At 38.4% G+C, this 18168-nt stretch overlaps 1 protein-coding gene across 6 annotated transcripts in view; it reads right to left on the bottom strand.

Annotated features, from left to right (window-relative positions):
* The window catches only part of LOC121855616 (zinc finger protein ubi-d4 B-like), a 46447-nt gene that overhangs the window by 13511 nt on the left and 14768 nt on the right, over nucleotides 1-18168 (bottom strand). For 5 of the 6 annotated variants that reach the window (XM_042350673.1, XM_042350677.1, XM_042350674.1 and 2 more), the window contains 3 exons: nucleotides 9514-9791; nucleotides 4508-4655; nucleotides 421-533 (listed from right to left, as the gene is read on the bottom strand). In XM_042350673.1, coding sequence (XP_042206607.1) covers nucleotides 421-533; nucleotides 4508-4655; nucleotides 9514-9791 — 539 coding nt within the window. The remainder of the gene's footprint in view (nucleotides 1-420; nucleotides 534-4507; nucleotides 4656-9513; nucleotides 9792-18168) is intronic. The other variant, XM_042350676.1, reaches the window with a different exon arrangement.

Below are 18168 nucleotides of genomic sequence, written 5' to 3'. Positions count from 1 at the left end.
ATGATTTCTCCCTTCATAAACATAACCTACACAAGCAACATGAAGTTATGACTATTTTTTGCCATTACTGTCACCTCACACCTTCCTGTTAAGTCCTCAGAACAAGTGTGAAAGTAGGTTAGGTAGGTAGGTTAGGTTAGGTAGGGTCTTCCAAGGTATGTGTTTACAGTATGGATCTTGCAGGTAACTTAGTGATGACTTAAACCATAAACATCACTACAGTAGCCACATTAATTAATTTGTATTTCTAAGTTTACTATACTTCAAATGAATACTGTATTCAGCTAAAGATATTCATGAAAAGAGCTTAATTTATGTAAACTGTAAACATCAATTACTGTACTACAACTCTCCCACCGTCATCTCACGTTACACAGTGGGGAATTAACGGTAGCGTAACATTCTCGCTACAACACTTACATCATTCTCCGAGGTGCCACATAGCGTACAACATTTACACTCAATGCACTGCCATCGGTACTGCCTCACCGAGATCATCATATGGGCCGTAAACTGCAGACAAGTGGGATGACCTGCAGCAGAAACTCCTCATGTAGAGTAATACCAAATTATATCCACGTCAACATATAAATAATCACAGTACAGTCATCTAATTAAGCTTTGATATGCACCTGACGTGTCTCCTAAGTAGGGATAATATATATTTTAGCTATAACTTAAAGGAGATTAGTATTGTTCAACGTAACCTAACCAAACTTAACCTAGATTAAGTTAGGTTAGATTAGGTTCGGTTAAGTTAGTTCTGATACTGCTCCTGTATAGTTTTGTAAGTGTAATTAGCAATATAATTGTCTCTAAACAGAATACAGTTTGAACTGAAAAAACAAACAAACAATAAACCTTTCTATTATCCCTATTTAGTATAAGACACAGACAAATACATATACACACACACATACACATACATACATCATACACACACACACACACACACACACACACACACGTATAAAATTCAACATGCATTCTAAGCTCAAAATTAACTCTATATATATACTCTATACTGCATCTCAAACTGGAGTCTCTCTATAATTCCTCTAAATTCTTCTATAATCAGTTATTACAGACTAGTATAATATCTTACAACAAGGACAATGGTATTTAACACTGTATCAATAAAAAAAAGGTACAAATAACACACACACTAAAAACAGTTTCAAATCGTTGGCCTAACTTAAGGTATATAATGATCATTTTCCATTAGACAGTCTCCGCTATCGTCAACGCGATTTACACAGCGTTCAAGACATTGATATCAGAAGTCAAATCAGGATTCTCAATATCCAGGATTTATTATTATCAAAGAAAAAAAGGAAAAGAAAATGATAAAGTAATTATCCAGGGACTGTACAGTAATTAATTGTCTGTATAATCATTTATCCATGCAGAGTTCTGTACTGTATATGCAAAAAGTTTATCGACAAGAGTCTACTGAACAAAGAAAAAATGATCCAGGACCTGTTAAACCAAAAGAACAGCAATAATATCCAAGATCAACTGAACCAAACCTAATTATCTAAGGCGCATCTTACTATCCAGGACCTGTGTTTTAACGACAAGACGCCAACCATTGAGAACCTGTTTAACTCGACACTCTCTTAATAATCCGTGACTGGGGGCCCCTAACTAGCATAATGAATGTCTAGGTTCCATCTCAGCATGCAGTGAACAGTGATAGATATGATAATAAAAAATAAATAAAAATCATTAAAGAATGGTTTAACAGCAGGAGAGGATACACAGGTGAATCACTAATTCCGATCAGCGAGTCGTCATCTGCTGAACATATAATCAATTGGATTATTTTTGTAGTTATGGGTGAAAAAAAAAGATATACACAAATATCTTCATTAATGATTCTGGGCATCAATATTGGGACTTATTATGCAGAAAACAAAGAAGCCTAAGTCCAATTATATATGATAATGAATTTATGAACCAAATAATAATAATAATAAAAAAACAGACAAAGAAGAAGTTTTTAGTTGCAAAGGAAATTCTTAATGACAACTTACGTTTGATTTGTATGGTGGGAGTGTGGAGAGTCAAAGGATTGAACAATGAAGAAAAAGAATTAGATTGTTGTGGGACACTGATAAAATTGATATGGAGAAGATTCTTTTTTTTAATGCCACCCTATATAAAATAAGACATCACTTAATATCTAAATTTACTGAACCAAAAAACTAAAGAACGAAGACGCATATTGTTGACTTTCATTACGTACGTACATATGGTAACCAAAGACATGAGGAGGCAGGTGAGTTTAGAGAAGACGATACTGTATTGACCTATTTTTTTTTTTTTGGACAACAGTAAATGATTTGGGAATAATGACATCATATAAAATGACATCGATGACTATTGTATTATTGTAGTTATGACAAGAATAGAGATGCCGGATAATATGGTTTATTGTGTTGGGTTAGGTGAGGTCAAAGGTCACTTCTCTACTGATTCTTGACAAACTAATAAATAAATGTAATAATCATATGATCTGTTTATATAATGTATTATTTATAAGCATCAACTTTCTCCTGAACACTCCTTCCACACACAACCACACAGTGAAGGCAGTCTGTACCTGGAGGAAGTGAGGAAGGAAGGGTCACTGACTAGATCATAATTCACAGATCAACCCTGGAAGAGCTTCAAAAGGCCTAGTCAAAAAGCTCAAGAACCCTCTAGGAAAGTCTCCCTCCTATTACAAAGAGTCACCTAGGGAGGGCATTAAGCCAAAAAATAAAAAAAAATAACCAATCTATCATATTTGTAAAGACATAAAATATCCAATATTTCTTGGTAGACAGGACTAATATACAGTAGTTGTGTTAGGCCATGGTGGTGGTGGTGGTGGTCATAACTGTAAAAGAAGCAGTGATAAGAATCATTCCTGTGTGGGGTCATAAAAGAAGTGCATTGTGACCTCTTGTGTATGAAGTGTCGAGGAACTGAACAAAGGAAAAATGGAAACTGAGTGAAGTTATGACCTGGATGGGTGGAAGATTCAAGATGGTGAAGCGATGAGAACTTAAGCGGGGATGGTTGAAACAGAGGCAATGATTATCACAGATCCAGGAGTAACTTGAGGGATTGATCCTGAAATCTCATTCTATGATCAAGAGGAACTTATGCCAGATCTTAAAACAAAGCAGCTATCTAATATAGTCCATGACAATTGCCTTTCCAATCATATCTAGATCCAGCACTTTAAAGGATAAGTCTCTCTAAAAGATATGGATGTCACAGTTTAAAGCAGAAAAGTAATTCCAGCCTCGATAATTGCCACCCCCCAAAAATAATCCTACCTTATTAAACATGTGAAGCTGTGAAACTAAAGTACTATAAACCCCAAGAAACAATTATGTAACTCCCATTAATGCATCACTAAACTGAAGATGACTCTGATCTCTAAACACAGTCTAGGTTCTGATTGACTATATAAAGAAATAATAATAACATAGGCCTCATAGATGTGGAGGAAACAGAGGCACCACACTGGACCTCCCTAGACTGCAGCACTACAATGAAGGGAATTTAATTAAAGACACAACTAAAAATCTGAGGAAAGGACACAGCCAACTCTGTAGCACCAGACTATACAGAGAAAACCAAGTGTTTGTTATGTTAAAATGCAAGCAATGGTAACAAAGGAAAAACCTTGATAGTTATCCAAGTTGCCTTCCTGGGTACAGAACCTTTAAGCTGTTCATCTCTGTGTTGTTCTTACCAAAGGGTCACTGTGTGTGGATGAGTACCTAGCTTAAGGGAGCAAAGGGACTTGTGTGCCACGTTGCCCCCACTGCTACAACCTAGTCTACAGTTATTGGTCATCAAGGTTTCCCTGGGAGAAATTTCACCCCACACGACAAGAGCGACAACATTACACATGAACCCCTACAAGAAAGTACCAGGCACAGAGCCAAAAAATTCTCCAGGTGGGAGTCATTAACTTCACTCACTCTTTTCTTATCAATCTTATTACAGCCACACATTCACATGCCCCAGTCTCTTGTTCTTAATTCTCTTTTACAACAAAACAACAGATGGGGGTCACCTTCCTCATGCTCCCAAGGGTAACTATACCAGAGGTGAATGGTGTGGGGTCACTACAGCCTGAGACCTATAGTACAGTATGGTATATGCCAACAAAACACTTACAAAATTATGGATAAAATGTCTAAAACTAAAAAAAAGAAGTAAATTATAGCAAGAATGTTAAGAATTATTATTTTTCTTGGGGGGAGGGAGGGAGGAGGGTAGAATCTTGTATAAACTTTTTACAATACACAAGCCCATTAAATACTGTATCATATTCTTATTTTTTTGGGGGGTTTTGAATGTGAATAAATTTATTACTGAGAGTTATTGTTTGATTTCATGCCTTGATAATGTCTTTGGTTCATATCATTTGTTAAGCACTAATGTAATGACTAATCTATTGCTCAGAGACTCGATGAATACTTATCAACAGGACGTATCTCACCAGATCTACCACAGTCTGAGCACGAGACAAGCTCCTCCGACTCTCCGGTTTTCTTGTTCATTGTGGCGTCGCCCAGACAGAAATCACAGTATGGGCTTGGCTGAGCGCGGTTTTTCTCTCCCATCACCTTTGGAGGTTTAGAAAGTTGCTGTACACGAGAGAGGAAGAAAAAAGTTATTTAATACAAGTCGGACACTTGTAGTTATGACTGCAAATAAACTATAGTACTATATACAGTACAGAGATCACATGAAGATTAGTAACCCCAGCTTATTTCACCTGATGATTAAAACACCCTAATGCTAACTGAACATAATCTATGCTAAAATAACCTACACCAACATAATCTCACTTAACCTAAACTAACCCAAGTTAAACTAAAATAGCATAACCTACCCTAACCTAAAATTGGCATAACCTAACCTAAACTAAGATGACATAATCTAACCTAAACCTAAACTTAACCTAACCTAACCCCACTTCAACTCAGAGATAGGTGGTGGTGTTCTTTTTTTTTAATCATTAAATTAAATAAGCCAGGATTCCAAATCTTCACGAGACTCTTAAACATCATACAATTACGTACACATTTTACATTACAAAGATTAGCCAGAGTATCAACCTATCTTACCTAACTCTGTAGGAATGTATCTCTCAGGTGATGAAACACGGCTGATAATATTAAGCGAGTTATATATATATTCAATGAGTTATATAAATATTCAATGAGTTATATACAATGTTTTGGTGTATTTTAAGTTTATGTATAACTCTTAGTACATTATCCTTCTACCCTGTATATACTTCTTCCACCGACATGAAATTATAACTTTGGGTGAAATTTACACTGTACTTATTGGTAAAATAGACCTTAACCCCTTGAATATGATGATTTAACTCCTTGAGTACATTGATTTAATTCCGTGAATATGATGATTTAATTCCTGGAGTAAGATGATTTACCCCCTTGAGTATGATGACTTAACCCCTAGAGTATGATGACTTAACCCCTATTGTATGATGACTTAACCCCTATTGTATGACTTAACCCCTTGAGTATGATGACTTAACCCTTAGAGTACGATGACTCAAGTTTTCAAGGGAATTGGTCATCCTATCAAAAAGGTCAATTTGAATCCTAATTATATATGGCTGGACCTAATTCAGAAAGAAGTTCTAAATTAGGCAACTTTTCAATAAGACCTTCACACACACACATACAAAATAGTTATAGGAGCCTGACTGCCTTAACTACAAGACAGTATTTTAAATATATGTCCTTGATCCCCTCAGTCTTCAGAGGGGTAAAGTATTTTCTGACAGTTTTTTTGACATCTCTAAAGTGTTACAGCTGTACTGGATTTAACCATACAGTACATTAATTTGATTATGTATGGATGTTTGGTTCCATGACTGTATTGTGGATTTGTTTGTGTATTTGGCATTTGTACCGCCACATAATTCATGTTGAGGTAATTGTGACTGGTTTATTTTTCTAGTGTAGTATATCAAGGGTCCTGTTGGGATTTCTCACCTGACATGTCTCCAGGGACCACAGCTTGTAATTCATACCATCCATTTTATTTTCTATCTCCTCCTGCCCTTCTTTACCCCTACTACTACATCCACTTATCCTTTCTCTCCTATTTTTCATTCAATATATATTTTTTTAGTATTACCGTAAATAATATTCAGACGACATAAACACACAACTTTCACCGATACATGAGATGACACAAAATATACCACTGCACCGCGAGCTTATGATCTGAGGTACGGGTGAGGTCAGTATGTCTCGTCCTCTTTACCAGCAGATATTAAATGGTCTTTCACACTATCAACCATCAACACCACTCATTCTACCAATACCATTCAGACCAAACTATCAACTTTACCATCTACACCACTATCTACGCCACCCACTCACCATCTTCATCTATATCACCCACTACTGGCTAAGGGTCACACTCCATGATCAGTTTCTTTAACTTTTTACCCTCATACAGAATGTTATGACAAACCATTATAAAAACACCTGCTACAACCTGTGTTTTATATGAGCTCTTCCAAGACCTAACTTTGTGATAAATAAGAGAACCAAAACAGTAACAAACATCTTTATTTTCTTCAAACTTTTTAAAGGTATCACATCTTCACCATCAGTCCTGTGAGAGACGAGAACAATTGATACTCGGCTCAGCGGCAAGAACACATTATCGACTGAATACAAATTATTATCAAACGACTGCAGACACGAGTGCAAAGGTAACAGATGAGTGTGGACAGTATTTACACGTGGAGAACCGATATCCCGGTGATGCTTATTCTAGTAGAGCGTGAAGATAGACGACTCTAATAATACAGAGAGAGACTTGGTGCCCTATAAGATCATCCCAGGGTTAATACTGTGTACCCCAATGACAAAATGTTCGACCACCAACCATCACACCGGAGTGAGAGCCTATGTAACACCGTCCTTAAGAAAGTAGATGCTTTCCTTTTGTCTAGGCCAACTTGTAATGCAAATTCAATAAGGGTATAACATAACATGAAAATTCACAAAGGACGGTTATAACAACAACATTATATTGTGACTCAGTGAGAACAGTTATATACTACATAGCTGAGTGTAGCCATAATTCCCTGCTAGGAGAGTGCATTAATTAGTTAACACCTTCACTACAGGGATGCTACTTTTTTATATTCTATTTGGTTAATGCCAGATAATTTTGTTCAGCAGAGAGGGGATCCCACACACAAGTGATCAATGGTCCTTATAGCAATCCCCAGTGGCAAGTAAATAATATGTGTGTGGAGGGAAGGTGAGAGAGTTGGGTCTTTCAATGATTCACTCTGAAAAAAAAAACTCAAATTCCACAAAGAAACACAATACTGTACCTAACATGAAACTCTCCGGATATCTCACAAAACTAAACAGACCAGGATGGCCTCGCAAAAGCCTTGGGTCAAATAAGCTGAACTATACACTATGAAAAGCTGGTCTTGGTGCAGGGTGGTGCTGGCCCCAGAACTGACTCACCAACTGATCAACAAGCTTTAAAACCTTAAATACCTAGAATTATATCTGTTGCAAACACCCAAACCTTATCCACTCAAACTGAATTCTCTCAAGATTTTTAGTAGGTGGAGCTCTCATCTCGGCATAGTGGGTGCTGACGACGAGGTAGCCCAGGCGATAGTGAAACTTTCAGCCTTTGAGTAACTATTGTACTGTACTAAGTCCCCCTTTTGTTTCACAGAAGGTACAGGTAGAGGAGAGGGGCTAAACAGTATATCACAATAAAACAACAGATTAACCCTTGGATCACATCACAACGAACCAGACCCCAAATGATATGAGATTCCCTAATAAGTCTCGCTGTATCACTAGAGCCATCTATCTGGCCATGAGGGAGAGACTAAGAAATGTATAATATATTCATTAAAAAGATATAAATGAAAATAAACCTCTAATATATATATATATATACTGTATATATAATGTATAAATAAATTACAAAATGGGGGACTTTTAAAAACATTTCATAAAGTGAGATATTCCAGTAAGCAATGTTAATACAAATAGATAACTTAAAAATGAGACCAGAGGCAAACATAAGATAATTCATCGTTTAAGCTAAGAAACAAGACGACTAAAGTGCATCATTATTCAAACATAAAAACTGCTAAAAGTGGGATAATTTAATAAAAGGACATAACCTCACTAGCAAGATTAACTTAAAATAAGAAAACATGACCTAATTTGAATAGCTATAAAACATGAAAAAATAAATAAAATCTATTGTTTCTACATTACAAAAAAGATGTTGAAACGACCGAGTTGACTGTTATTGTGTGTGTAGAGCTGTACTGCGGCCGTGGCGGTGCTAAGACTCAGTTTCATCCCCCTCAATCTATAGTGACTCAGAGACGACAAGGTCTAGCCTGTTGGTGAAAGAGGTTAGAGCCTTGAAGTCCCTGAGCGAGAACAAATTGTCTACCCACCAACTAGTAATCAAGGACAGGGGTAATTGTCTCACTAGTAATCAAGGACAGGGGGGTAACTGTCTATCTTGTAAGAGGCACACAAGCTGACTCCACACCATTACTTACATACCCTTCTCATGTCTTAAGCAGTGTGAGGACAGCAACTTACTACTGATAACAAGACCTGAAAAAAGGTGAGGGGGGCGGGGGAAACCTGGGTTGTATTTAATGATTGAAACAGAGGATAATAACATAGCTTTGAGCACAGACACAACACTCTCCTCTCAAGATTCTGAAGGTGGACGTACTCAACCTATACATTCAAGATGGAGGACAAAATGAGCCATGTTCTTAAGTGAGAAACAGGGAAAATATTATGGGAGACAGTTTACATGATCAATTACAAGCATCAGGATCTGCACCAGTTCTACTGTATGTGGCTGACCTAAAATACCTTAAAATGGTAAACCTATTCATACAATCATATCATATCATATTATATATATCGGGATAATGATGACCGTGGCACCGACTGTGGTACTGTACCTGGGTCATCGGTCCATCACAAGAGGAGGGCGACGAGGACACAGTGATGATGCCACACCAGAAAATGTTGGTGATTATGATGATGTTTAGTTTCGTTTCATTACATTTCGAAGTTTATTTTGTTCTCGTAAGAACGTATCTCCTTACATACAGTGGTGCAGTAGTCAATGGAAAAATCTGCTTCGGTTTATGGATTTTCAATTTACTAAAGGTTTGTCCACCGTCAACAAATGTTCTCATCTTACTGTTGAGTGTACAAGTGCTACCTAGTGGGACTCACTCCTTCACTCAAGCTTGAGATCCAACCTGAGACTTTCCTTACGAGACAAATGTTCTAAAGCAGTTACAGAGGTATGGTATAATGCTTAGCGATGCTTTTATTTACTGAATATTGCAACATGCATTTTATCCATATCACGGTCTTCTTACTCTCAGTGTCAAACTTAGTGAGACGTCAATAACTCAACTCTTACCTGCTGGTCCAGGTCAGGAACAGCAAGGCTGGCAGGGCTGGCTTCTCTCAATGTTTCTGAAGTTGAAGTAGGAGTCCCACTGGTAGGCATCATGGTAGACGGTGACCCGACATTAGCGAGACCAGACCAGCCTGAATTGCTTCCCTTGGTCCCACGACTGGTGCAAGAGCCACCTCCATTTCCTGCTAGCGCAGGTGTCACAGCCCCGGTTCCCCCACCCCCCCCTCCGCCACTAGACCTTCTACTACTGTTACTAGTGCTGCTGCTGCCACTTCGTCCTGGAACACAACATTACATTAATTAATTTTCACCGTCAAATAAAGAAGCTTTGTACTCTGCCATGAACTCTTTTAACTTGTGACTAAAGAAGTTACCTAAATTCACAAATTCAATAATTAGCATAGATGTTGCTAATCAATTAAAAGAAACATGTTAAGAATAATGACAGCTACTGTACAGTATTGCCAATTAATATACTACAACGTACTGTACTGTACTGTACACACAAGTGTACATGGCCTATAAGTTTGGTGACAATGTCTCAGTTAAATATAGATCATTAACATTAGATTAAAAAGTTTACTTTAGAGAACGTGAACTTGGGGAGGTGTAAACTTGGTAAGCAGTGAGAGCAGCAGGCCAACAGTTACCACAGGAGGACTATGAGCTGGACAACCACCAACTATAACTTGTGCAGTCTAAAATCCATGCAGGCAATCTACAGGTGTTTTACTAGTTAACTTTACCAACTGCTGCAAGTACTGTAAGTGAAGATCAATACAGAAAAAATATTCTGTAATGGAAAAAATAATAGAGTTTGTGAGAGGAAAGTGTTTAAGAGGTTGTTAGGTTGTAACGGTGGCACATTGCATTCTACATTTATATAGTATACTGTAGTACATATAACAATTTAAAGATGGACCTGATTTAGCAGGTTATAACATTTACAAATACCATAATAATGTTATGTGATGAACTACAAGACCAAACATTCATAAGTCATGGTACTTACTAGATAAAAACTGGTTTGTTATATAAAAAACATTTGAGACAACAAGTTGTGACATATAAATGAAGGATAAATTACTTAAATCCCATTTTATAGCCCAGCCAGGACAACAAAGGCAACTCGTGTACACTGCCTATCAAGTCTTGTGGTCTACAATCCAGGTATATCCTCGACGTTGATGGTTACGGTAACTTTTTAATCACACCTTAACTCTCTTCTCACAACCCCCATACCTCAGATGGGGGGGGGAGGGGTGGATCTGGGGGAGAGATAAACAAGACTACGGTCGCTACAGCTCCCACACATCACTACTCTCCCTCGTCCAGCCTCAGTCTTCTTGAATTTTCAGTAACAAGTTTCAGTCCTTTCGAATTTCCACAATAAAGCTCCTTGTCCCAATGTGACTAAGAAGTGGGATATCTTAGACCAATCCTTCCTTTAGCACCTCATGTTGGTTCAAGGAGACTTGTGCACATAAATCTAGCTTAATACTGTGCAAGGCAGCAGGAGGCCACATATAACTGCAGACAATTTAATACACAGCACCACACACTATTCCTACACAAACACCTACCTAGTGGTGCCTCACATAGATACTCTTGAGAAACAGTCTTCCCAGTCACTCTCTTCACAAGACCCAAACAACTCTTATAAGAATAGGAATCTTTTCACCTGTAACTTTCAGACAGAGTAAACCAAGAATAGGTCATAAATTCTGTGCCAAAGCCTTAACACAATCACTGTCTACCCCCAAAAAATGATTTTGCAGCAGACTCTGTTCCTTAAGACATAATGCAGGCAGCTCTCACTTAATGCAGGCAGCTGTGCTCCCAGAAATATCAAATTGAGAGTATTTATTACACGTGTTTAGCAAGGATGTAATTGCCTCACCTCTACTGATCCTCTCTACCCCTAACACTGGTCACAAGAGCTTCACAGTCTACACATCCACCCCAGCCAGTCATATACAGTTGTTGCTAATTTTTCATACACAAAGCAAGACAGCAATAGAAATAAGATCTTTGCATAATAGGTGAAATTACATTAAGTTGCATCAAGAGAGGGCCACCTTTATAACCTAAACCACTATCACCAGTCTGATGAAACTTAAGATAAAACAAGTGGACCACAGAACAGACATCATGGACAGGGTACCTAATGTGGCTGTTCTGAATGTGAAGAACCTTACCACACTCTAGAGCTGTGTATTTGATCCCTGAAACTCATTTGAAGTATGGAAGAGTGATTTTAAATCCTTTTTTTTCTGACAAGTCCAAAGTTTGTTGGTTTCTACAGTAAGGGACAACTTTTAGGGGTCCTTCATCCCCTAGACATGACCCTCCCACACCAGCCAGGGTTAATCTGTTAATGTACTGTACTCATCACCATTCCCTTCCCCCTATGCCACAAAACCTTAAATAATGTGGATAAACACAGTGGATACTCTCCAGGAATCCAATGCTGTTTGTTCATTTGAGGGATAACAAGCATTGCATTGACTGGGATAATGCCTCCTTAATATTACCTTGTAATTCAATTGATAGTAGGAACATCATAGAACCTAGTCTCATTAAACATACCGAAGTATTCAACATGAATTTCAGTAATGGCATGTACAAACTGGACAATTTTGTAATTAAGAAGATTTGTAACCAGGTGAGAAGGTTGGGTCACCTTATATATACATATATATATATACCAGGGGGTATATATTTACAGTATATATACAGGTTGTACCTCTCTAGTCCGGCATTCTGTGGTCCGGAAACTCCCGTGGTCCGGAACGATTTTAGTTTGTCCAATAGGTAGATAAGCAGTTTTTTTTTTTTTTTTTTTTACTTATCTGAATTATTATTATTATTACAGGAGTAATAAATTTTTGCCCCTCAGGCCCCAATGTGGGTCAGTGACCTCTGACCCAGTACTCAGTTGACCTCTGACCCAGCTTGGAGAAGGTCGTGCCCGATCGTGCTCCCGTTAGAGACCAAGGAAAGTGGCCGCTTTGGATCGTTGTGTCGTGGGGGAAGAGGAGGGGAGTGTGGGGAAAGACGACCTCCTTGCCACGCTGTTAAGGCAGCTGGGGCAGTTGAGGAGTGAGGTTGACACTCTAAAGGGAGAAAATGAAGCCCTCAGGACGGAACTCCTTCAGGTAGGTGTCCTGCCTAGCAGGACACCTGCGAAGGAGGAGCAGGCGTGGAGAGTGGTTGTCTCCAAGGGGACTAGGGTCAGGCTCAGGAAAGCTGACCAGGGTGTGGAGTGTAGTAACCCTTACCAGGTGCTGCAGGAAGCTGGAGAGGAAGAGAAGAGGCAGGACGGTATGGATCAAGGAGAGGAAAGGGCAGTTGTACAAACCCTGCCCACAGGTAAGGTCGTGGTAGTTGGTGACAGCCAGGTGAGGTTTATGGATAGGGCTTTTTGTGCGAGAGATAGGAAACGTAGGACTAGGGTGTGTTTTCCTGGGGCTGGGATAGGGCATGTAGCCGAGAGGTTAGACAGGGTTTTGTCAGGGGAGGGTACCAATCCAGTAGTGTGTCTTAGTGTGGGAGGAAACGACATAGGTAAGGTTAGGAGTGAGGAACTTTTCAAGAGGTATAGGGAGGCGCTGGGGAAGATTAGAGATAGGGGAGGGATCCCGATAGTATGTGGTGTCTTGCCTAGAAGAGGGGTTGGTCGTGAATGGCTGTCCAGGGCAATTGCTATAAATTGCCGACTGGAAAAACATTGTGCAAACAATGGTTGGGCATTCATTGATAACTGGCAACGATTCTATGGCAACGACTACCTGTACTGTCGCGACGGAGTACACTTGTCTCGTGAGGGGGTAAAGACGTTGTCTGCATCCCTGGAGCGTGAAATTGTCACTCCGAAGGGGGGGTTTCGCCAGTAGAGAGGGGTCGGGGAAAGTGGGAGTCAAAAAACAAGCAGGTCCTGGGAAGTAAAATTAGTTGCTCAGGACAAGGGGTAAAACAGGACCAGGGAAGAGTAGGTTTAAATGTATACTATACAAACAGTAGGGGCAGTTCAAAAGATATCGAAGTCTTTAAACTGCTAAGAGAACATATGGGCACGGGGGTGGAGGAGACTGCAGTGGGAGCGGGTAAACAAAGTGAAAGACTTCAGGGAAATAGTGTTAGGAATGATGACAAAACTAAATTAGACAGGGAGTTTAAAACTAAACGCGGTAAGGGGAGGACTCAGAACACAACTAACAGTGACCTATGCACCGATTGATCAATGATTCCCAGCATGGCTTCACAAGCGGATGTTCTTGCCTAACTAATCTATTAACATTCTTTTCATCAGTTTTCAAATCGGTGGACGAGGGGCACAATTATGATGTGGTATATCTCGACTTTAGCAAAGCCTTCGACAGAGTTCCCCACGAAAGACTAATTAGAAAGGTAGAAGCTCATGGCATCAAAGGTGACATCCTTAAATGGATTAGGGCGTGGTTACAGGACAGGAAACAGCGAGTGAGCATTAACGGCACTAAGTCCCATTGGAGCAACGTCACAAGTGGAGTTCCCCAAGGCTCAGTACTTGGACCATTATTATTTATTATATACATAAACGACACAGATATCGGCATTGACAGCAACATAAGTAAATTTGCTGATGACACTAAAATAGGACGTGTTATCAAATCTGACGAGGACTCGCAAAACTACAGGAAGATCTAAACAAATTTTTCGAATGGTCTGAAAAATGGCAGATGAAATTCAACGTCGACAAATGTAAAGTACTCAGTATAGGAGATGTAAACAGGGAAACCAGATACCAGATGAACAACGATGCCATAGAGAAATCCGACTGCGAGAGAGATTTAGGAGTAATGATAAGTAGGAACCTTAAGCCAAGTAAACAATGTGTTTTTGCTCGTAACAAGGCTAATAAAGTACTTGGGTTCATACAAAGGAGTGTTAGTTACAAGACTAGCGAGGTCATCCTAAAACTGTATCTTGCTCTTGTGAGACCACACCTGGATTACGCAGTTCAGTTCTGGTCACCGTATTACAGAATGGATATAGAATCCTTGGAAAGAATTCAGAGGAGAATGACAAGACTAATCCCGGGCATTAGGAACCTTGAGTATAGAGACAGGTTAAAGCATCTTAATTTGTACTCCCTTGAGAGACGTAGAGCGAGGGGCGACCTGATAGAGGTGTATAAGTGGAAGGCAGGGCTAAACAAAGGGGACATTACAAAGGTACTCAAACTATCCAACCAGGAGCGAACTCGTAACAATGGTTTTAAATTAGACAAATTTAGATTTAGGCGTGAAATAGGTAAACATTGGTTTGGAAACAGAGTAGTGGATGAATGAAACAAGTTACCAAATATCATCATTAACTCAAATACGCTGAATTGCTTCAAACATAGGTTGGATGCTCATATGAGCAATAGGGGTTGGGTGTAAACGGGACTGCCCAGTATGGGCCAATAGGCCCGCTGCAGTTTCATCCATTCTTATGTTCTTATGCCCGGGTGGGCTAATCCCCTTAAAAAAAAAAAAAAAGCCGCGGGAAATTAAGGTTTGTTTACATCCGGCAGTTCGGCTGCTCTCTCTCTCTCTCTGCTTGTCTATACAGAATACAACATTTAACCCTTCAATATATATGAGCAGTAAATAAGTGTTGCTTTCATATTCTTATGTAGAGTAATGACGATATATTTTCACATGTGCGCACTTACATACGCACAGTCTCACTTTTTTTACCATTAATGATTAGCTACTTATATTGTTCCATTTATTAACATTAAATAACATTACAGGTACTTCAAACAACCATATTCATTTTTTTACATTAATCTTACTACAGCTAAACTCAGGGTCTTATTTTCTTCAGTTTTATATGTAGAACCAATCAGTCACTGGTTTTGTAAGCTTTAACATAAACAATGCCGGCAGCCGTCTCGTCTCCTCTAATATTCCACGTATTATTAATAAATTGTATTGTTAATTTTTCACACACGTACATTAATTCAATAAAAACAAATTCAGAAACATTAATTAAAATATATATGAACAGTAAATAAGTGTTGCTTTCATATTCTTATGTAAAGTAATGACGATATGTTTTCACGTGCGCGCACTTACATATGCAATCTCTCTTTTTCTTTACCATTATCGTTAGTTACTTCTATTGTTCCATTAATTAACATTAAATAACATTACTTAAAACAACCATATTAATTTTACTACAGCTACAACCAAGGTCTTATTTTCTTCAGTTTTATATGTAGAACCAGTCAGTCACTGGTTTTGTAATCAACGAAAACAATGCTGTGTCATTTCCTCGTGTGTTTTAATATTCTACGTATTATTAATGAATTGTACTGCTCATTTTGCACACATAAACATTAATTCAATAAAAAAGACATTCAGTAATAAACAAAAATGAATCTTTTGTACATAAGAGAAATGACGCTGTTTACACGATTATGCACGTCGTCTGCACGTTGGCGGGCCGTTCAAACCCGTCGAAATTCAAGTTTCCGCCGTCAAATTTTTTATTTATTTATTTTTTTGTGTGTTCCAATAAAATACGTTGAATTAAAAACTCGCGAAATTTGAGAAGCTACTATACGACATTTAACCCTTCAATATGTCTTCAAAGAGACCATGATGCAGAGAAAGTGGTGCTAGTGCTTCCAGGCATAAGCACAAGTCACTATCTATCCAGGAAAAGGGTGGATTTCCATGGTCCGGCACCGGTCAGGTCCCGAGGTTGCCGGACTAGAGAGGTACAACCTGTGTGTGTGTGTATATATATATATATATATATATATATATATATATATATATATATATATATATATATATATATATATATATATATATATATATATATATATATATATATATATATATATATATATATATGTGAAGAAGAAAAATTATAATCTAAATGTTTTGAAATTAAATAATAAAGTGCTATTAAAAATGGTACCTGTATATACAAATGGTCACAGGAAGCATTATAATCTTCACAAAGCGAAATTCACAATTATGAGCAATATTATAGGTAGTAAATTCAATAATTATCTAAACCTGTTCAAAGAAAAAAAAAGATGGAAGATTAAAGTCTGAAATCCCATTCTATAACAAAAGTCCAGACTCGGTAACTCTCTATTAATCGGCAAGTCTCTAGGCGGGTCAAAAAACTCCCCTCGGTCCCAACCCAAGCTTGTATGACCAAGAGACATAACTCGGATAAAGTATAATAGAAAATTAAAATATCCTTCACCATCGCACCTGACTCCGTAATGATAATAATCAATGAGTGAGGAAGTACATGCAGTACAGTATCTAAAAAAGAGAGGTATGCTGTGGAGATTTTGCTGTCAAGTTTAATACACAAGTTATGACGATTTGCTTATGTGCTGACGTTATCTCTAAAACAGTACACATCAGGAACATGCCCTCAGATCTTACTAACTCAACACCCCCACAAAAAAAAAAGAGAGAAAAGGCTTCAGTGTTTCTGGACCATGACTTGCTTATAAACTGGAATATTCTTATCAATCATTCATTCATAACCTTACTGTAGGATCAAGTATCAGTAATGCAGTATATCCAAGTACAGAAGTCTACAGGAACTATGCTTACATCCACAGAGAGAGCCAAGCATTCTACTAAACCCATCCGAAGTCGGTTCTAGACTCTGACAGAAAGATACACTCCTCAGGCACCGCCTACCCAGTAACTGTACTACACAAATTTGGTGATTATTCAGGCTCAGGACTCACAATAAGGACTCTATTCTATAGGTCTTGAGTGCAGAGAATGGAACCAGGGTGACTGGCTGTATGTATTAACACTAACAACAAGACCTGTGTGTGGAAGCCATAAACACCGTATATAAATGTTTAAAACTACGAGAAGAAATGTTTAAACTTATCTGTAAGATTATAGCAGATACCGAGCAGCCCTATATTGGTGCTGAAGTGTAATATGTTCTGAGGTATTGTTCCTGACAGTCAGCAGTAAAGTATAGATGACACCAACAATGAACATCTCAGAGTATAAGCGTTAGGTTACGTCTGGTAGTAAAACTCTCCATTCTTTACCCATTTTCTGTTACTTTTATTATGTGGCCATCCATCAGGAGCTCAATATGAAGGTGAAGGCGTTTTCAGATTTTTAAGCGTACTGTATTAAAAAATTATGTCCTCGTTACACAAGTTGGGGCCATGGAACTTGTTGGGTCTCGTCGCCCTTGACTTGCTTGCTAGACAAATTTCACTAAGTCCTTACATCAGGTTATACCAACAACATCAACAGACTGCAGTAACAACAGTCCACAAATGTACCTAATGTGTGTGTGTGTGTGTGTGTACAAACTGTAGTCACCGAATAACATGCGATTAATTACACTGAGAAAAAACACTAAACTGTGAACATAGACGACATAAAAAGGACATAAATAAGAACAGAAATAAGTTAGTCTGAAGCCGTTCTGCCGTGAGGGTGTGAACAAGGCCTGAGGGTTGAGGGGGGGTGGTGGTAGAGGAGGAGGGGGGGGGGGTTTACTGGTGGTGGGATTAGTCAGAAATCTGAATTATAATTTTTAATAAACAGGTGAGAGACCAACCACATAACAAGCATAAAAAACAAAACCATAATTTACTTAATAACAAACTAA

Source organism: Homarus americanus, unplaced genomic scaffold, assembly GCF_018991925.1.
Source record: "Homarus americanus isolate GMGI-L3 unplaced genomic scaffold, GMGI_Hamer_2.0 scaffold48090, whole genome shotgun sequence".
NCBI lineage: Eukaryota > Metazoa > Arthropoda > Malacostraca > Decapoda > Nephropidae > Homarus > Homarus americanus.
The sequence above is the reverse complement of the archived record's forward strand: the minus strand, read 5'-3'. Positions and strand labels throughout refer to the sequence as shown.